Source organism: Calliopsis andreniformis, chromosome 3 (genome assembly GCF_051401765.1).
Source record: "Calliopsis andreniformis isolate RMS-2024a chromosome 3, iyCalAndr_principal, whole genome shotgun sequence".
Lineage (NCBI taxonomy): Eukaryota > Metazoa > Arthropoda > Insecta > Hymenoptera > Andrenidae > Calliopsis > Calliopsis andreniformis.
In genome coordinates, this window is record NC_135064.1 from 21,152,588 (window position 1) to 21,172,275 (window position 19,688).

General features: G+C 32.6%; 6 protein-coding genes and 1 non-coding gene across 9 annotated transcripts in view; 4 read left to right on the plus strand and 3 right to left on the minus strand.

The window, feature by feature from the left end:
- The window catches only part of Snf4agamma (SNF4/AMP-activated protein kinase gamma subunit), a 111,046-nt gene extending 106,670 nt beyond the window's left edge, over nucleotides 1-4,376 (minus strand). The window contains exon 1 of the mRNA XM_076374908.1: nucleotides 2,947-4,376. The gene's annotated coding sequence lies outside the window, so the exon portion shown is untranslated. The remainder of the gene's footprint in view (nucleotides 1-2,946) is intronic.
- A 282-nt stretch (nucleotides 4,377-4,658) lies between these two features.
- Nucleotides 4,659-8,541, plus strand: Asns (asparagine synthetase). Of its 2 annotated transcripts, XM_076374909.1 has the most exons (11): nucleotides 4,659-4,970; nucleotides 5,053-5,210; nucleotides 6,120-6,274; nucleotides 6,371-6,496; nucleotides 6,568-6,804; nucleotides 6,870-7,044; nucleotides 7,116-7,345; nucleotides 7,428-7,555; nucleotides 7,624-7,913; nucleotides 7,986-8,220; nucleotides 8,304-8,541. In XM_076374909.1, exons 3-11 carry the CDS (start codon nucleotides 6,149-6,151, stop codon nucleotides 8,446-8,448), a joined length of 1,692 nt encoding a protein of 563 aa, XP_076231024.1. In that variant the 5' UTR covers nucleotides 4,659-4,970; nucleotides 5,053-5,210; nucleotides 6,120-6,148; the 3' UTR covers nucleotides 8,449-8,541. The 2 variants fall into 2 exon arrangements, with proteins under 2 accessions (XP_076231024.1, XP_076231025.1); XM_076374910.1 differs by lacking the exons at nucleotides 4,659-4,970; nucleotides 5,053-5,210 and adding an exon at nucleotides 5,498-5,903.
- Nucleotides 8,542-8,636: 95 nt separating this feature from the next.
- On the minus strand, nucleotides 8,637-8,709 carry Trnar-ccu (transfer RNA arginine (anticodon CCU)). The gene has a single exon. It is a non-coding gene; the product is annotated as a tRNA-Arg (tRNA).
- Nucleotides 8,710-8,889: 180 nt separating this feature from the next.
- Pgant35a (polypeptide N-acetylgalactosaminyltransferase 35A) lies at nucleotides 8,890-11,868 on the plus strand. Its single transcript, XM_076393562.1, has 7 exons — nucleotides 8,890-9,016; nucleotides 9,135-9,468; nucleotides 9,532-10,213; nucleotides 10,292-10,409; nucleotides 10,485-10,973; nucleotides 11,061-11,192; nucleotides 11,276-11,868. Exons 2-7 carry the CDS (start codon nucleotides 9,135-9,137, stop codon nucleotides 11,435-11,437), a joined length of 1,917 nt encoding a protein of 638 aa, XP_076249677.1. The 5' UTR covers nucleotides 8,890-9,016; the 3' UTR covers nucleotides 11,438-11,868.
- Nucleotides 11,869-12,113: 245 nt separating this feature from the next.
- On the plus strand, nucleotides 12,114-13,807 carry LOC143188695 (transcriptional adapter 1). 2 transcript variants are annotated; one of them, XM_076393098.1, is made up of 5 exons: nucleotides 12,114-12,368; nucleotides 12,569-12,605; nucleotides 12,667-12,876; nucleotides 12,952-13,464; nucleotides 13,535-13,807. In XM_076393098.1, the coding sequence occupies exons 1-5, from the start codon at nucleotides 12,298-12,300 to the stop codon at nucleotides 13,664-13,666; spliced, it is 963 nt and encodes a 320-aa protein (XP_076249213.1). In that variant the 5' UTR covers nucleotides 12,114-12,297; the 3' UTR covers nucleotides 13,667-13,807. The 2 variants fall into 2 exon arrangements, with proteins under 2 accessions (XP_076249213.1, XP_076249214.1); XM_076393099.1 differs by having other exon boundaries at nucleotides 12,366-12,452.
- Nucleotides 13,808-13,901: 94 nt separating this feature from the next.
- Carmine (AP-3 complex subunit carmine) lies at nucleotides 13,902-16,241 on the minus strand. The gene is made up of 9 exons (XM_076393097.1): nucleotides 15,959-16,241; nucleotides 15,572-15,756; nucleotides 15,266-15,500; nucleotides 15,027-15,186; nucleotides 14,832-14,945; nucleotides 14,584-14,763; nucleotides 14,368-14,526; nucleotides 14,242-14,292; nucleotides 13,902-14,166 (listed from the first exon to the last, which is right to left on the minus strand). Exons 1-9 carry the CDS (start codon nucleotides 15,991-15,993, stop codon nucleotides 14,032-14,034), a joined length of 1,254 nt encoding a protein of 417 aa, XP_076249212.1. The 5' UTR covers nucleotides 15,994-16,241; the 3' UTR covers nucleotides 13,902-14,031.
- Nucleotides 16,242-16,314: 73 nt separating this feature from the next.
- Fws (Conserved oligomeric Golgi complex subunit 5 four way stop) lies at nucleotides 16,315-19,648 on the plus strand. Its single transcript, XM_076393088.1, has 14 exons — nucleotides 16,315-16,435; nucleotides 16,503-16,595; nucleotides 16,665-16,789; nucleotides 16,861-17,080; nucleotides 17,163-17,305; nucleotides 17,379-17,645; nucleotides 17,724-17,844; nucleotides 17,905-18,022; nucleotides 18,080-18,220; nucleotides 18,294-18,677; nucleotides 18,763-18,888; nucleotides 18,950-19,058; nucleotides 19,118-19,339; nucleotides 19,463-19,648. The coding sequence occupies exons 1-14, from the start codon at nucleotides 16,396-16,398 to the stop codon at nucleotides 19,646-19,648; spliced, it is 2,295 nt and encodes a 764-aa protein (XP_076249203.1). The 5' UTR covers nucleotides 16,315-16,395.
- The last annotated feature ends 40 nt before the right edge of the window (nucleotides 19,649-19,688 follow it).

Here is a 19,688-nt window from a genome sequence, read left to right on the forward strand (position 1 = left end):
CTAATATAGGTGTATTGCATACACAGTTTCATTTATACATTTCTGATAACAAACATAGAAGAGCCAAATTTTCAACCAACCAAAATTTCAGAAATCCATGGAATCCGCTAACACTTTAAGAATCTCAAAAAACAAATAATACAAATGAAAGTACAAATTTCCTAGTTAAACAATTTTCCTCGACATCTAATAATGCTCAAAATATTGAAACAAATAAGTTTAAATCTGGACAATTGATAAGTGGTTGATGCGACGTTAAATAACAGAATTAAAGAGAAAATAGTATCTGTAGCATTCGGTGAACCATTTAATGAACCACTTAAAGCAAAACTCATCAAAATCTTAACATACTGAAGTGACAGATCTTATAAGACTTCTAATACAACTGAAATCCTAGGAAATCACGGAATCCCAATGATGCCACGAGTTCACCGACAATAGCTCGTCCATAGGCATCGGATTTTCTAAAACCTGGATCATGATTCGATTTCCCCTGTTCGATATTGTCTGTAACAGGTTTCTCGAGTCCTGAGTCGCCAATATCTGGCCTCTTCAGCTGTCTGTATCAAGTTTTATGCACACCGAGTTGTCTGTATCGAGTCTCTTAGGGCTAGTATCGCCAGTATCCGGTCTCTTGGATATGGGATTGTTTATGACGTGTCATTGGAGTCCAATAACATCTTTATTAGATTCTACGAGACCAAAGTTGTCGGTATAATAGTAGATATACTTGATTAATCGGCTTAACACAGAACTCAGACTTGAGGTACATACTTTTCTAATGACTATGTCAATTATTCCAAATAGACTACAATCTATTAAATATTAAACCATAATTAAAGCCTGAATCGATGGTGAAATTCGATTAATCGAGATTCTACTGTATTTAAATTCTATGAAATCGTATTGAATTAAGTTTGTCAAAAAACAATCGTACTTCTTTGAAAATTTTGGGTTACCTGTGTTATATTCAATGAAAATGATCTTTTTCATTGATGTACTCAAATGAAACGCATCGTCGAGATGAAAATGCACGCACATGCATTCTTGACGATATCACAAATATTTGGAAAATAGGACGATGACGTAAGTAACCGTGCCTGAACCGAGCCGAAGTGTTTGCGTTGGGAACAGAGTCAAATCCGATCAACTCGGATAAAAGCTCATCCATGAGGCGTCTAAATAAGTCATATGACTTAATGATTCTTAACGCTTGCGTGTTGATAGAGAAAACTGAAGGAAAAGCGAAACGATACAAAGTGGAACGCAAATATCGACGTTGCCTGCTAAGGTTTCGTAAACGAGAACAAATAGTACTTGATAATTACTTTTTTATTCAAAATAATAGCTTTATATACTACCATGGCATAGACTACTTTTGAATACCATAAATTTCGAAATAAAATTTTTAAAAAAGGTTTCTCTTAAGAAATTCCTCTTTACTTCGTCTATAAATGTACAATTATTTTTATTAATTGTACAATTTTCGACATTTGAGAAAAAACCATTCTGTTAAAAAAAGCAACATTTTTGGAGAAAAATAAAAATATTCCTCTGACGCCTTCTGAATAATACACATGGATATTCATATAATAAAACAAAATTTTAAAATATTTTGTTCAGCTTACAAATCTTCTATAAAAAAGATTGAGGAAGTCGAAGGAAGAAATAAAATCGTTTAGAAATGCTACAAAACCACAATGCTAATTGTAAGTTACCCTGTTCATTGTTGCGCAAACGAGTTTATACTGAGGAAACGAACTTCGTCCAAACGAAATGAGGAGACTTTTTATTATTACATTACATGTTAATACTCAGCGGCACACTCATAAAGTTCATCGTACGAGGTTCCGATTTACCCGCATATGTAACGGTAATTAACGCGGATAATTAATAGTCTAACGGCAACGCGTTCGTCAATCATATGTCAACGTGTGCGACTAAGTGATTACAAAAATATTTACACGTAACTGAACCCAATATGCCTCGTAAAAAAATGAAAGTTCCTTTTTATGATAATACAAGTGCCTACATTTCCTCGTTTCAGAGTGTCTTTAAACTGATCAATTTTTAACGATCGATCTACTGCAATTGAATGAATGTAGTGGAACGTCGAAGATCGAACAATTTGAAATTCGAAGAAAAAATTTGAGAATCCTACTTTGAAGCTAGAACAAAAACGGAGTCATATGTCACTTTAATTGGTGGAAACATTAATAATAATAAAATATTAATAAACTACAACTCTCCACTAGTGAATTCCTAACTAAAACTACTACATAATTAATTAACTATTCCACAGTATTTTTTATGCATGTACTATTATAAAAACATTTCATTATTGAACTTCTTTTATCGCTAGATATTTACCAACATGACCTTTTGACATAAGAATTTAAAATTTAAAGTATTCCGTATTGTGTCAGTTTCGAGAGTCTGGAATGGATTAATCACTTTACATTATTTCAAATGGGAAAATAAAATCTCAGTTGAACTTGAAAATCGAAGTGTCTCCTGAACTTTGAAGTTCCATTCTTCACTATAATGATGTTATGGAGTACTAACATTTGAACGTAGCATAAATAAATAATGCTGCCCCCAAAAAAATATTGAAGGTACTTATATTTCCCTTGTACTAGGAAGAACATTTTACAAAGAAAATATCAGATCATAACAATTTCTCATGTCGCACAAAACACAAGGGGATGCCACCCTTCTCCTTCCTAAGGATAATTCAATGCCATGTGACTCGTACGACATACTTCTCAAGTAAAATAATTGAAAATACGAAAAAAGGATTTTCTATCCCCCACAATTTGTAAGAAAATTTCATAACACATTTCGTACATACATATAAAGCTACACGTGATAAATATTGCTTAAAATTGATCGCTAAGGAAGACGCAACGCGTCACACGAGCACGCGATACAAAAATAGACCCTTACCTTGATACAATGCGCTGCACTATCCAAAACACTTCTGGAGGCGGTGTCGTTAATTTGCGTAATTGACCCGACGTCCTTAACGAACTTTCTCCTCCCAGTTGCACTATTTCCCACCAAAATAACGTATCATAAAACGTATCGTTAATTCCTCCTGCAGCACTTCACAGAGAAATTTTCCACCCCCGATGCACCTCAGATAAACAGATAACGCCGGCACAGCGCTTCCTCGCGAGATCCAAGTTTAAGTACGAATGGGCCAGTAAATCGCTGAAGGGCCGAAGCGAGGTATAAATATCACGAATCGTCTTCCTCGTCCCTTCGAAGCTATAAGGTCACCGACGTATCTTCAATTCACAGATAAGCTTCTCGCACCGCTCGCGTTGAGGTTAGGTTTTGCATTAAGTACGAATATCGTGCAAGCCATTAAGTGACGTCGTAACAGGGAGCCCTTACGATTCGCCAGTGAAACGTGGATTTTTCTCGCCAACCTGCGAACACTTCCTCCCGATGTCTCGCATTTGGAACACGGTCGAGCGTAAACAATCGACGCCGCTCAGAATTCCGAAATTCGATAACTCGAAGACGTCACAGCCGGTTAAGCATCACTGCTCGTTCCCTATCGCGAAAACTTGCACAGCCGAGAGAGACCGTGTACTATAAATGTCGTCGGCATACATATACATATAATCAGTCGGTAACAGTAAAAGATAATTTCTGCGTTGTCGCCGAGAGCCTCCGCGAGCCTCCTCGAAAACGTTTCGACGTATCGACCGGCTTGTTTTTGCAGTAATTCACGTTGCACCAAGGAGCCCGCACACAGCGAAGCCAGATCTGACCTCTCGCAATGGCGAGAGCTTCATCGTCGTTTCCTCGCCACGATCGCCGACGTTTATCGCCACGCCGTGGAATCGGGACACGCTGGCTCGCTCGTCGCCCGTACGAAAGAATCTCCTCGCTAATTCACGCGCCACGTACCTGTCCTCCCTCAAGTTTGTCATTCAGCAACGCCAGCCGGGGACGACGGCTGACACTTAACCTATGTGTGTCGCGTGAACGTCGAGCACACCACCGTCTCCGTGACCAGGGTTATGTATCTGTGTACGCCGTCGTTCCTAACCTTGCAGCGGCAACATTCGATCCGCAGTGCTCCAACTTCCCTGAACGTTTAAGTACGCTGCTCGTCGATGCTCGTCGATGCTCGTCGACGCTCGCTCCCGACGATACGCTTCCTTCCCTTCCGTCGAAGGGAATCTCTAGCCCCTTGTATCTCTATGTACACGCGCGTCGATTATCTCCTCCGGACGGATGGTTCAGCCCACGAGCTTCGGGATTATCGTAACTGGAGGGCCGAGGAGGCTATGGTGCCGCGTCGTAGGCCATAGAGCGGCCGGCACGTACGAAACCGGTGGCAGTCTCGAGAAGCGCACACCCCCGATTGCGCATCCTTCCTGGAGCCCTGGCGAGAGCCAACTGCCCCGCGCGCTTGTACGCCGACATTCAACGCGATCCCACGAACGCGACCAGCTGACCGAGCTAACCAACAGTCTGGCCGCACGATTCGCGCACCGGCTCCCTTCGCTCGCTCGCGCGGTGCATGGACGCGGCTGGACACCGCCGAGGCCGAACGTCGAACGCGAGCACCGCCGAAAAACCGCCACTCACCAATTCAATGGGAAAAAGAACGTGCCGGAAAAGAGAAATGGCAATCGTACGCACCCCCCACCGTCGCGCGACGAATCGCTGAATTCGTGGTATATAATTTCGCGGTGGGGATCAAAGAGGGCAGCACCGAACACTCGGCAAGATTAGCCACTGTTACCGATGCATCGTGAGGAGTTATTGGGGAGATAAAATTGTAATGGATTTGTAGAGTTATGATATTCAGTGCTGTGGCACTGTCGCTCGGCTTTTTGATGAAACTATGACAATTATTTGGGGAATTAGATGATCTTGTTTAACCCTTTCGTGGGACATATGTGCCACTTGTTTGTTTCTGTTATTGCAAGTGGGATGATGAAACTTAGGTAAAACAGGAGCGTGAAAAATGCTTGAAAAAGTTACTTGACTATGAGGGGTTGATAATAGAGAAATAATAATTGCGTTAAGCTCTTTATGATTGTAGGTTGTTCCATTATTTCGTTGTAAGTCTAGTCGTGTTTTACATGCATATGTGCAAGTGTTTCTAAACCTTAAATTCATAAATATACATGTGTGCAACTGTAAGCATATGTTGTTAACAGACCAGATACATCGGTCAATGATAAGTATGTATAGGTAATTCGTTTATTATTATAATGGATTCATACTTTAACTCATTCAGTGCGAAAACGACCGCTTTTCGTATCTACCTCACACTGAACGTGTTGGAAATTTATAATCTCATTAATTTCCTGATAGTTCTTTCAAATACGGACATAATTTCGTTCGATCGTTCTTTTAAATACTTTCAAATAATTGATTAAATATATACATATATATGCACCAATAGATTAATTACATACGCATTGCAATCACATCAAACACATTACTGATAGATGATACTTCTACTAATAATAATAAATAAAACTTGATCTATATTGTCAGAACAAAATATCATAAATTTTTAATAATACAGACGTAAAGTAATCGTCTTGTAAGAATATCAAAAATACAGAGAAGAAAAATGTAAACATATGGTGCGATTATATTGTGTTTTAAAAGGTCACAGTTTTTCAACGATAAGATATTGGATATTGGAACAAATTAAAATTAAAAATGAGGAAGATATTCACATTTTATTCATAATAAATTCCTACATTCTATTTTATTTTATCTCCTTTTCTTGATTTCAATACCCTGTTTGATAAATGTCGTTACACTGCATGTAAGTATAAATGCGCAGTCGCGAATACGTGTATAAAATTACGTGTGTTTATACCGCAACTTCAAACGCTGTACGGTTGGAAGGATCTAAAGATGTAAGAGAAAGTTTTAATTTATTTTAAAGAACTTGTTACTATAACTCAAATATTCGATATTAAAAATATGTAGCTCTTATGTAGTGTTAGTAATAAATTGTTATAGACACTGTTACTGTTTATCATTTGTTTCATATAGTATGTGACTATGTGAGGATCTCAACAACTTACTTACAATAAAAATTATTAATAATAGCTTATGGTGATGTGTTACAGATCAATAAAGAAAATTTGTTTTGGGCACAATGTGTGGAATATGGGCTCTCTTTGGTTTGGATGGACAGTCCTTGCCTTGTATTTGTAAAAACTTTGAGAAGATAACACATCGTGGGCCAGAAGCTTTTAAGCTTGAATCTGATATTGTTGTTAAAGTATGATTTTTATAAATACTTCTATATGCTTTTAAGAATACACATAAATAGTTCATTTATATACTATATTCAAAATTGTATTACTTTAATTTTTAGAATGGGTTCCTTGGATTTCACAGATTAGCTATTGTTGACAATCTTCATGGAATGCAGCCTATGAGACTTTACAAATATCCACATCTTTTTCTATTATGCAATGGTGAAATTTATAATCACAAAAAAGTAAAACTAATGTTACAAATTATTATCTTATTTTATTAAAAGACTACTTTAACTTAAGTCCAATTTTGCAGCTCAGTGAAGAGTATGGATATAAGTGTTCCACCCAATGTGATGTTGAGGTGATAATACATTTATATCAAAATAATGGTGTTGAAAATGTTGCCAAAATGCTTGATGGTGTTTTTGCATTTTGTGTGATGGATATTGAAAAAAGAAGAATTCTGATTGGTAGAGATCCATATGGCATTAGACCTCTCTTCCGATTATACTCTGATGATGGACAATTGGCAGTTTGTTCAGAAAGCAAGGTAAGGAATGAAATGATTTGTCTTAGAAAAAAATAAATATTTAGTATAATGAAATATATATTTAGGGACTTATGGAAATAACAAAACAAATAACATCAAAATGGGTGTTAGAACCATTTCCACCAGGCCACTATGAAGAGTATGAAATTTTAAATGATGGCCGAACAAAACTACTGACAAGAGTCAATTATCATAAACCTGGAGATAAGCCCAATTTTCAAGTCTATATTCCTTACAATGGTCTGTACATATAATTGAAGGTTATTACTAACAAACTTCTAACATACATTATTATTATATGTATTTTTTAGATCTAAGTACTACAGATATACATGGAAACATAAGGACATTGCTCTCAGCTGCTGTGAAGAAAAGATTAATGGCTGACAGAAGGATTGGGTGTCTCTTATCTGGCGGTTTAGATTCAAGTTTAATTGCTGCTTTACTTGTAAAACATGCAAAAGAAGAAAACTTGCCTTATAAAATACAAAGTTTTGCTATTGGAATGGGTGACAGTCCAGACATTATTGCAGCTAGACAGGTTGAAAAAACTATTTTTAATTTACATTACTTCAATTCTTATGTCAATACTTCATTCAAAATATTCTTTTTTCTTTTTTTAGGTTGCAAATCATATAGGAACAGAACATCATGAAATCACATTTTCACAAGAAGATGTAAAGAGTATTTTGGACAAATTGATCTATCAGTTGGAAACTTTTGACATTACCACAGTCAGAGCTTCTATTGGGTAAAACACCTTTAAAGTATCTTTGAATAAAAATATTTGTCAACATTTTAAATAAATTTTTATTTCAGCATGTACATTATTTCAAAATATATTAAAGAAAACACAAAAACAACTGTGATATTTAGTGGAGAAGGTGCAGATGAACTAGCACAAGGATATATTTATTTCAGAGATGCACCTAATCCATTAGAATCTCATAACGAATCTCTTAGATTATTAAAAGATATCTATTTATATGATGGCTTGAGGGCAGATAGAACAACCAGTGCATTCAGTTTAGAATTACGAGTTCCATTCCTAGATCTTCAATTTACAAATTATTATCTATCTTTAGACGCTGCTTCTAGACAACCTCAGGGTATGATTAAATAGAATGTTTAATATAATATAAACCAATTAAAACGTACAGTAAGTATATTATTTAATGCAGGAGGAATTGAGAAACATTTGTTGAGATCTGCATTTAATGACACTAATCTGTTACCATCAAATATATTATGGAGACACAAAGAAGCATTTAGTGATGGCGTAACGTCAGTTAAAAAGTCTCTGTTTCAAATCATACATGAAATTGTGGATGAGAGTATATCAGATGAAGAATTAGAAAAAGCTCAAATTAAGTATACTCATTGCACTGCAAAAACTAAAGAAGCACTTTATTATAGGTAATAATAGTGTTAATTCTGACATATCCTTTATATCTATATGAATATGTCGAAAATTAATCAATCATTTTCTCGTATTTTAGAAATATTTTCGAAAAGTATTACGGAGGACAAGGAGAATGTTTTGTGCCATATTTTTGGATGCCACGCTGGGTAAAAGGAGTTCGTGATCCATCTGCGCGATTCATTGCTCATTACGCAGCAGATGTAAAAAATGATGAATCATAAAAAGAGAATACTACTTTATATTCTTATAATAAAATCATGTAACGAAAATTTCACTGTTCGTATTAAATATTTATACAAATAAAATTAATACCTCATTAATTTAGTGTTTTATAAATTATAAATATGCAACATAAAAATTCTTACCAGTATGAAAAGTTTTGCCTACAAAAAAATAATTTTAATCAATTTACCCCTGGTGGGACTCGAACCCACAATCCCCGGTTTAGGAGACCGATGCCTTATCCATTAGGCCACAGGGGCGGTTAGTAAAATAGAATTCGTTCTTAGAATAGAGGCGCACAATTTTGTAATTTCACATAAATTTCATTATAAAATAATAAATTTTCAATAACTATTTCTTATACTATTTATGACTAGAAATGCTTATTTTTACAAGCAAATATCATAAAATAATAAACAGTCAACAAAACAGCTGGTACGGAAAATTCCAAGATGGTGAAATACATTTTGAAGTATCGTTATCCGTATGATATTTCGATGAATGATAGAATGTACTACAGAAAATAATCTTAATCTGAATATTGATTGACGCTCAAACATTGTAACAGTAAGTATATTATTTATTTGAAATATTTCATTTTCAGTATAATTAACATTAACAATGAATACAGATTATGCATTTGATTTTTGTATATATTACATTTGTGTTTTCTTACAATTTGTAGATGATGTCTACAAGGTACCTTTCATTTATATCAGGAATAGTAATAGCCTCAATAACATGGGCTTTCAGTTTATATCTTTATTCAAAACTAGCACAAAGTACCAATGTTGTCAATCCAACAATCTTAACATCACAGAACTCAAAGTTATCAAAGGAATTTATGTTTAACGATCGTGAACTTGGACTACGCGATAATCGAGTTTTTCATAGTGATAAAGAAATTTTGTCTAATAAGGCTGCCTATAATTTAAAAGGGATGAATTTCAAAAATAGTGACAAACTTTTACAACAATTGCAACCTGTACCAGTAAAGCCTGCTGTTACTTTAGGAGAAGGTATGTTTATGATATTATATCTTTGAAAAAGTTAATTTGTTAAAGGTATTAATTTCTTTATAGGTTTAGATGAATTAGGAATGGTAAAAAACTATGATGATCAACGAAAACGAGATGAAGGATATAAGAATTATTCTTTTAATATTTTAGTGTCAGACAATATTGGTTTACGTAGAGAATTACCAGATACAAGACACAAATTGTGCGAAATACAAAAATACTCTAACAATTTACCAAATGCTAGTATTGTTATATGTTTTTACAATGAACATTACATGACACTTATCAGATCTTTACATTCTATCGTTGATAGAACACCAGCACATCTTCTACATGAAATCATCTTAATAAATGATTGGAGTGATAGCAAAGATATGCATGAAAAGGTTGAGGCATACATTAATAATAATTTTGATAATAAAGTAAAGCTTTTCAAGACTGAAAAACGAGAAGGGTTGATTCGAGCAAGAATGTTTGGCGCAAGAAAGGCAACTGGGGAAGTTCTGATTTTCTTAGATAGTCACATAGAAGTAAACAGAATGTGGATAGAACCACTTCTGTCACGGATTGCTTATTCAAAAACTATAGTTGCTATGCCAGTTATTGATATTATCAACCCAGATACGTTTCAGTATACTAGTAGCCCTCTGGTAAGAGGTGGATTCAACTGGGGTTTACATTTTAAATGGGATAATTTACCAGTTGGTACTTTGGCGCATGATGAAGACTTTATAAAACCTATAAAGTGAGGTCATATATTTATATATATATGCGTATGTATATTTATTTTATAATGCAAATGTTGGTAATTACTACTAAATAGATCGCCAACAATGGCTGGAGGATTGTTTGCAATGGATAGAGAATATTTTACAAAATTGGGAGAGTATGATTCTGGTATGGATATCTGGGGTGGAGAAAATCTAGAAATATCATTCAGAGTAAGGCAGCTATAGCAAAACATTATTTGACTACATATTAAATATTATACAATAGTAATTAATAATATTTTTCAGATTTGGATGTGTGGTGGAAGCATTGAACTAATACCCTGTTCAAGAGTTGGACATGTGTTTAGAAGGCGCAGACCATATGGTGCAGATGACCAACATGACACTATGTTAAAAAATTCGCTTCGAGTGGCGCATGTTTGGTTAGACGAATATAAAGATTACTTCTTAAAAAATGTTAAGAAGATAGACTATGGCGATATCACAGATAGAGTGAAATTGCGCGAAAAATTAAATTGTAAAAACTTTGCATGGTATTTGAGAGTAGTGTATCCTGAATTAACATTGCCAGATGATAATAAGAACAGATTAAAAGATAAGTGGACAAAACTAGAACAGAGACCAATGCAACCTTGGCATTCCAGAAAAAGAAATTATACAGATGAGTATCAAATTAGACTTGTCAATACAGCATTATGTGTTCAAAGTGAAAAAGATATTAAAACAAAAGGTTCTAAACTTATTTTATTACCATGTTTGAGAATTAAATCACAGGTAAGAATTAATAATAGTATTTGTTAAAACGTTATTTCTCTGGCACTTGTATTCTTCTTTAAACTTTCACTATTTTGATTTATACAGATGTGGTATGAAACAGATAAAAAGGAATTGGTACTTGGCCAAATGCTTTGCATGGAAGGAGCGGAAAAAATAGCGAAACTTGGAAAATGCCACGAAATGGGTGGTAATCAGGAATGGCGTCATAAGAGTGCTGTAAGCGTATATTACTTTATTTATATCAACTACGTTATATTCATGAATTCATTCCTCTACTAAAGAAAATTACTTTTATCTAGAATGGCACACCTATATATAACATGGCAGCTGGGACATGTTTAGGAGTAGTGCAAGCAACAAAAGGTGCTCAAGTTATAATGGATTTGTGTACTAAACCAGATAAAACGCTCATAACATGGGATTTAGTACACTCCAAAATTCCAGCAAAAGAAATTAGGTGACGCAAAATTAAACTAATACAGAAGTGACAGCAACAAACATGAAAGTTAAATTGGTAGAAAAAGATAAATGAAAAGATTAGCAAAATATAATGTACATTTCTGTGGAAAGAAAGATATTACGAAAACTTCGAACTTTTCATATTGCTTGGATATTATTTTATATTACAACAATCAAATAATTTATGACATTATAAGTGAAAAAAATGTTAAAATAATTGTTGAAACATGTATTTATATATTTGGTGTATATTTTCAATATTGATTAAATAATTAAGCAATAATTTTCTTATGTATATACAAAAAAATAATAACACAAGTTAAGAATTGTAAGGTTGAAGTTCAGATGTTAAGTATAATGTAGGTAAATTTTATTAAAACCAATAATATGTATACGTATGTTTATACTTATACATGTAATAATTTTGTACCAATGTTTTTGTAAAATAAATTGAATTTTTTAAATATCTTGTTTCAATGTCTTTTAATATAATTTAATTTAAATTTCTAAGTTGATTTGCATCATCAAATATATATTTTAATTTTTTTATAATATTCAGCCATAATATTTATGTCTTATAAGTACTTCGAAAAATGTAGTTTTCATATTTTCAATAGTTTGAAATGAGAAAATGTCAATATTTACGCGCGTCAACATGGCAGCCAATAGTGACATATAGTTATAGAGAAATGTGACAGTATTTCGCATAATTTGGTTAAATTACGGAAAACAACCAAAACTAATAGTGTAGATAGATTGAAATTACTACAGTATAAATTAAAACAAAGTCTGAAAGCATTGTTCATAAAATACACTTGAAAGTTGACAACATAGGTTATTGGATTTAAAGTAGTTTTTAATAATGACGACATCCAAAGAATTAAATTTAGCTAGAAAGAGTCTTGTAGCATCACTTGGTGAAAATGCCAAAGTGTAAGATACATTTTCAATTCGAAAAATAAATCAAAATTGCGTTGCATATTTCGAACATGTTAAGCAAAAGACAATTATTGGATGGTCAATATTTTTTAATTTATACCTTATAGATAGTGTTCAAACGCCCCAATTTTTAATTTTCTTTTATTTAAAATGTTATTTTGTTATTGTAAACTAATTTTCATTATTATTGACAGGTATTTTGAGAAAATGAAGCTTTGGTTTCAAATGAAGGTATAGAAACATTATTTTACAACGTCATAAGATTGTTGTCTATAAAATATCATTATTTCAGACAACAAAAGAAGAATTTGACTATGAGGCAAGAAATATAATGACAGAAGACCAAGTTCATCTACATAATGAGTTTCTTTTGTGCTTATTTAATAAAGTTAGAGGTCTAGCTGCTGCTACACCCACTCGTAAGATAGACCGAGACAAGGCTATAAAAGAAAAAAGATTACGATTAAAACGTAAATACAAAACTGATAAATCAAATTTTGAGGTTTGTAAAATAAATAATTAATTCATCTTTTTACTCTATGTGTACAATATAGATATTTTTATACATTACATTTAGCCCGCAGATATGTATGTTGAAGTATTAAGCCAAACATCTTCGCCTGTTGGAGATGAACCTATTGGAGCAAATCGTTCTAGTGCACAAGAACTTGTACTGCCTGATAGAACTTTTGTCTTAGCAAGGTTGATGCTTGCAGCATGGGAAAATAACATGGATGGAGCAGAAGAAAATACTGCACACATAGTTATAGCTGCTACACAAATATTTTTGAAAAATATACTTACTGCAATATTTACAAGGAGGAAAGGATATGCAGTGAGAGACGGTTCTTTTATTTATAATATTGGAGAGCCAGTACCTAGTTCATGGAAAAGAAACTCTACTCATGTATTACGATCATCAAATCATATTGCAACAGAAATAGTAGATCCTTATGGTCAAGTACCTGTGATAAAACCAAACTTTGAAGAAGCAGAACAAGCTACAGCTTTTGCTTATGCATGTTCTCCACAAACTATTCCACCCCCATTAAAACCTGTCAGTACAGCTGATTTACAACGTACACTGAAGGTAAGAGAAAACAGTTTCTTAAAAATAGTTCTGATATATTATATTTTTAACTTTGTTATATTTTAAATAGATGTATAAAAATCTTGTTAGTAATCATACTATTTATGCTACTAACATGGAACGTTTGTATACATATGCAACACACCCAACATGGGAAGATTTTGAAGCCAAGAAATTATTACGACCTCACTCTATGACATAAATGTGTACATACATAAATTGCGTTTTAAAACGAATAACTTAGGATATAAAAGTGTATGTTAAAAAGTTACATGTATTATTTATTGTTTTTTACGAAATATATTTTGCTAATAAAGTTAATGTATAAAAGGTTTCAGGTATACTATCATATTTTATTATCATTTTTATAAGATTTTATGATTCAATAATTATTAACATTTTATACATAAAAAATATGAATAAAAGTTGCAGTAAGAAACAAATTCTTCTTCTGAAAGAATAGTTAACTCATTATACAAGAATTCATCAATTATAAGACAAGTATTTAGATCTTTCAATAACATGAAAAATATTATATTCCATATTTCGACTTTTATATTTTTTTATTTACATTCTTATTTGAAATTTCCCAGCTTTAGTAATATATTTAACACCTTTAAATGGTTTATATTTTTCTCCATACATATCTAATCGATTAACTTTTAAACCAGAAACTGCTAACTGGTTAATTGTAAAGTGGACCTAAAATAAAAAATATAAGTATTATTATATCACAATTAATATTATACCACAGTGTTACATATAGTATGAACATACATTAATTGCAGGGTTAGATTCCATTACACTGCCAGAACTTTGAATGGTAATCTGAAAAAAAAGTTTGCACAATTAGTTTCTAAATATACTTACATACTATAAATTATTTCATCATAATTGTCGTACAGAGCCTCTTAGATTTGGTAATTTAGATACATCTATCCTTCCAATATCCCATAAAAGAATTTTGCTGACAGGATCAAATGAATATTTTCCTTGATTTGAGATTAGAGAACAGTTCAAAACTATTTTTGGCATAGGAATTTCTAATGTCACATTTTCTACCTGAAATGTATGTAATATTTTAATAATATAATAATATATTAGTTTTCAAATACATACAGTTCTGCCAATAGTCTGTTTTGGTCCCACAGTTATATCTAATCTGCCACCTCCTGGCTCCTTTAAACTAATATTGTGCCTCACATATATTGGAATAGCTACAATACTTTGTGATCCTATGTGGTATGAGAGAAGTCGAAAATTTCCGTCTGGTGGAATAAAAGATAGTATTCGTTCTGACTGAAAAAAATTATACATTTTTTGTTAATAATGTAAATAGCTTTTAACAGTACTTCATTTATTCTTACCTCCCATCTCTTAAATCTTACACAAGGGTGAAAACTAACATCATCAAACAATCTAGGATTCATGAAAGAAAGTGTTAAATCTGGCATGCCACTTAATTTTATACAACAATCAATCTGCAATGTAACACATGTTACAAAAATTATTTTTACTAATACATAAGACTGAAATTAAGTGTATGTTTACAAACAACATACATAGCCCTGAATTTCTGCAAATACAGTTGCTCCAGTTCTATCAATAATAGCATCTACTTCTTCTACAACATCAAAATATGCTTCATTGTTCGTATATTTAACACCAGTACGTCTCCAAGGTACATTGGACAATTGTCCACTTGGCAATGTTGCACTGACACTGTAATTGATTATTATGATTAATAATGAATAGAAATTTATTTTATTTTTTGCTACCAACAGATAATTATAATACTTACTTAGACTTCCCTGTAACAGTGTTTGCAATTGTTCTTAAAATATTTGGTGGCTTAATAAGTTCCTTCAATATATTGGATTCTGTGGCTAGTGGAAAACCATTGTCCAGCATTTCATCTAATAATTCATACACAACCACATAGTTTTCTTTTATAATAGTCTCTGTACATTCACTGAAATAATCTTCAAATGTATCTACTACTCTGTGTAAAAATTCTATTACAAATAGTGGTGGAACTGCAATTAATAAAATATGTTATTTAAAACAGTTAACAATCGAGACAAGCTATTTAAGGTTTTCCAAATACCTTCTGTCATGCATACTGCAACAAAGAACATATTACAACGATATATACTGATAAGAAAATGATGTGGTGTTGCTATTATGGGTGGTGTATCCTCAGGAGATAAAACTCTTCTTTGTTGATCAAAAAAATAATCGCACAGTGATCTTTCAACTGCGCTCTTCCAATGCTTCTCCATGAACACATCTCTACATACAAGATCAAGCATTTTTATTTTACAAAATTAAGAAAAGGCATTTTTACCTATACTTATCTATTACAAATAAAACCGGCTATTCTCAATAATAGATACATGTATTACAGATGCATCTGTACACATGACATGAACCTCTAACCATGTACCTACTTGTCAAATGCCACATCTGTTTCATTGGTTCTTCTTATACTCACCCTGAGGAATTGATGATAAAGAGACTGTGTATCATTTTTTAAAGTAGATTGTTTAACACGATACAGTTCATAGGATTGTATGACAACTTAAATTTATTTCAATAGCTTATATTCGCTTGACACATAACCACATATATACAAACTACACTACCACTGATTGGAATTGAAATTCACAGATATTATCTACATGCGAATACACATGGAACATGTTTAACAGATACAATGTTTTCTATGAAACTTTGCTCTGGCATAAATAAATGCGGTTTCATTTACGTTCTGTCCTATAAAATATAGCAAGTGATAACCATAAGAAGAAAACTTAGAGGAATTAAAAGTAAATTAATTACCAACCTAAAAAACTTTGCTACGTGTCACGGGTATCGTTCCGTCTCGTTTTACACGTTTAATGATATTAACAATTTGTTAATAATCCAACAATGGACGAAATCACGAATTGGGAAGGAATAGAAAATGACGGTAATATATTTCAAATTATTTTTTAAGCGGTATGTTAATTACATTTTCCTAAGTATATATTTTGCAGAATTCTTCAAACAATTTTTTGATGGTGATTGTAAAAAGGCCGATGTCAGTCAAGTGTTATCGGTAGCACAACAAATAAATAAATTGGGACAAGGTAAATAATAAAATTAGAATGTTAGATACATATTTGCTTTAAACTATTATATATTTTTATTTATTTTAGCCATTGAAATATTAAATGCTGAACTACAGAAACAGGTGTTAGCGAATCATGAAGATCTGTTATCACAAGCAACATGGGTTGAAAAATTGGAAGGTGTGCTTTCAGTAATGCAATCTCATGTTCAGGTAAGGATTATCTTCGCAAGTGTTAATTAAAGACTGTTAATCTCTGTAATCTTAAAAACATTCCTCTTTAGAGTCTTTTGACATCTGTAGAACGTTTACGTGGAAAAATTGTTGACCCATTCAACAGGATTGAAACTCAAACTATTGTTTTGGCACGGCTTCACGAGACTTCTGATCTTTTAAGGAGGGTAGCCAGAATGCAACATTTGTCAAAGCGTTTATATTCTCAAATGACAAATAATGTACAAGGTCCTGATATCATAAAAGCTGCTAATAGTCTTCATGAACTTGGTATGCAACTAATTTACCACCCAGTTAATTTTATATTTTATAATATATTACAGAATACAACATGAATAATCTTAATTTCTAGAACAATTAATGATGGATACAGATTTGAATGGTTTAGATGTTATAGCAGATGATCAGCAAGCTGTCAAAACTCATAGAACTACTGTTCAAAGAATAGCAACCCATACATTATCTCAAGGTTTACAAACAATGGATAGAACAAAGGTATGTGAATAGATATTAACATTTTAAATATTAATGCCCTTATAAATATTAATTACAAAACCATAATGAACAGGTCAGTACTGCAGTACAGGTATTCCAAAATCTAGGAATTGTAAATGGAGCTGTAGATAATGTTATGGATTCTGCTATATCCGAAATAGAAAAAATTGCCACAGAATCTTTAGATGTATCTTTAGCACCAGCTCAGGATTTTGGAAGAAGAGGAGCACCTGGGAGGGCAGCCATTCCTTCTCCAGGATCTTCTGGAAATTTACGTACACGAATTTGGGAAAATCTTGAAAGACTTTTTCAAGATACTCTTTATACACAATGTTTGCAAGTAATAGAAAAATATTCATTTAAAATCTATTTAAACTCCATTTATATCTTCAAATATCAATTGTGATCACTATTTCAGATTGAGTTATTACAACGAATATTATTGGAACACCATACAAAAGGATTAGATGAACTATCACAAAAGTTTTGGGATAAAGTGAATTGTCTACTTTCAAAAGTATTAGTTGAACGAGCACAAGGTAAATATCAATTTTAAGTTTTGTTTTTTAAAGAATTAACATGGTTTCTTTTATATTTAGGATCATCTTTTGTAAAGCAAGCATTAGAAGGTGAATATCCGAAATTTTTAAGGATATTTCTCGATCTGAGTAAACGATTAAAGGAAAGATCACAAAATATTGGCATTTACAATATCAAGTAAGTGTGAAGATTTTTATTAAATAATACGAAGTAATATATGTATCGTTCTTTTAGTCATAGTGTATTGTCACCATTTGAAAATGCATATTTATCACGTTCTGTATCGCGGCTGTTGGATCCAGTGCATACTATGTTTTCTGGTGAGGGATTACCTACGCAAGATGAAATTGATGCCCTTATTCGTACAGTAACAAAGTAAATTAGAAAGAATATACTCTATTTTCTTAATTTTAATGTATGAAAAAAATACTTATTAATTTGTTTTCAGTGAATTAAGTGTATCATTAGTTGATGATCCTCTATCAACGGTAGTTGCTCGTAATGTAGGTAAAGCTATACGACTTTTTTGTTTAAAATGTGAGCAAGGGTTACTAGTAGGAGGTGAAGCTAGTCAAGTAATCGATTCTCCTACAAGTGTACAGCAAACAAATGTGACACTTGCAAATTTACTTTATTATCTCTCTAGTCAAATAAGTCGTGTAATAGCAAACTTATCTAGTGGTTTACCATCTGAAGGAACCTTGGTAATTACTACGGCTCTTAAAGAAACAGATACATTAACAAAAAATATATTATCACCATTATTGGCTTCCATTAGTGATGCCATTGAAAGTATTATTTTAACTATGCACGATGATCCAGAATTTCGAGAGTAAGTAAATATGCGTTAGTCTACGCTTAATATTATTTAGTAGAAAAAATAAGTTAATTAATGGTTCATCTTTTTCATAACGCAGTACAACCAGCCCTTTAGGAAAAGAAATTAACTGTTCGCTTTATATGCGTGAATTACAAGGATTTATTTTACGCTCCGTGAATACATTCCTCGTACCATATAAAAATCAAGCTGTTGTTACTGAATGGTAAATAACATTTTACATTGTAGTTATAATATAGCACTGACAATAATTATTAATATTTCAGTTGCAAGACCGTTGCATCACGATGTATTGAACTTTTTGTAAGACACGCTTGCTTACTAAGACCCGTAACTGATTTTGGAAGAGCAAAACTTATTGTAGACTTCAGCCAGGTACGTCGTTATTACAATATGCTATGTAAAGAAATTTTAAGTGCAAAATTATTATCTAGATAGAAGTAGCTGTTGCTCCATTATGCAGAGGAGGACAATTAGGAGCATCAGAACAACAACAATACAGAATACTACGGGCATTAAAAGCATTGCTTCCACTTAGTCCAGAGGAAATTGTCCAAAAAGTTTTAGAAACAGAAGGAGAAAGTAGTATACCTCCTTCTCTTGTACTTCTATACCTATTTTCTACAGCACCTCCAGAATTAGTATCTCCACATCAGGTACAAAAATATAAACTTGAAATACAGAAATACAAACTCATATATATTATTATCTAGTAGAAATTAATTTTAACTCTTTGGTAAACAAATATATTTAAATTTAAAACTATTTTACGAATTTAGAGCGCAAGTTGGTCTGTTGGACGATTATCTCAGTGGATGGATAAGCATCCAAATGAAAGAGACAGATTAGCATTTTGCAGTGGACCATTGGAACGTTATCAATTAACTGTCAGACAACAAAATTTACCTTCATTTCATCCATTATTTCCATTAATGAAAAAATTAGCTAATTTGAATGAACATTGAAATTTGTAAAGTTTGTATTAACTACAATATTAGATATACT

Coding starts and splice junctions, on each gene's coding strand:
- LOC143188695 (XM_076393098.1), top strand. CDS start 12,298: ATGACGACATCCAAAGAATTAAATTTAGCTAGAAAGAGTCTTGTAGCA. Junction 12,606..12,666: donor AGCTTTGGTTTCAAATGAAG/GTATAGAAACAT, acceptor TCATTATTTCAG/ACAACAAAAGAAGAATTTGA. Junction 13,465..13,534: donor ATTTACAACGTACACTGAAG/GTAAGAGAAAAC, acceptor TATTTTAAATAG/ATGTATAAAAATCTTGTTAG.
- Asns (XM_076374909.1), top strand. CDS start 6,149: ATGTGTGGAATATGGGCTCTCTTTGGTTTGGATGGACAGTCCTTGCCT. Junction 7,346..7,427: donor ACATTATTGCAGCTAGACAG/GTTGAAAAAACT, acceptor TTCTTTTTTTAG/GTTGCAAATCATATAGGAAC. Junction 8,221..8,303: donor AAAGAAGCACTTTATTATAG/GTAATAATAGTG, acceptor CTCGTATTTTAG/AAATATTTTCGAAAAGTATT.
- Fws (XM_076393088.1), top strand. CDS start 16,396: ATGGACGAAATCACGAATTGGGAAGGAATAGAAAATGACG. Junction 16,790..16,860: donor TAATGCAATCTCATGTTCAG/GTAAGGATTATC, acceptor ATTCCTCTTTAG/AGTCTTTTGACATCTGTAGA. Junction 17,845..17,904: donor ATTAGTTGAACGAGCACAAG/GTAAATATCAAT, acceptor TTTTATATTTAG/GATCATCTTTTGTAAAGCAA.
- Pgant35a (XM_076393562.1), top strand. CDS start 9,135: ATGATGTCTACAAGGTACCTTTCATTTATATCAGGAATAGTAATAGCC. Junction 10,410..10,484: donor ATCTAGAAATATCATTCAGA/GTAAGGCAGCTA, acceptor AATATTTTTCAG/ATTTGGATGTGTGGTGGAAG. Junction 10,974..11,060: donor GTTTGAGAATTAAATCACAG/GTAAGAATTAAT, acceptor TGATTTATACAG/ATGTGGTATGAAACAGATAA.
- Carmine (XM_076393097.1), bottom strand. CDS start 15,993: ATGATACACAGTCTCTTTATCATCAATTCCTCAGG. Junction 15,757..15,958: donor TTTATCATCAATTCCTCAGG/GTGAGTATAAGA, acceptor TCTTGTATGTAG/AGATGTGTTCATGGAGAAGC. Junction 14,167..14,241: donor AATCTAACCCTGCAATTAAT/GTATGTTCATAC, acceptor TTTTTATTTTAG/GTCCACTTTACAATTAACCA.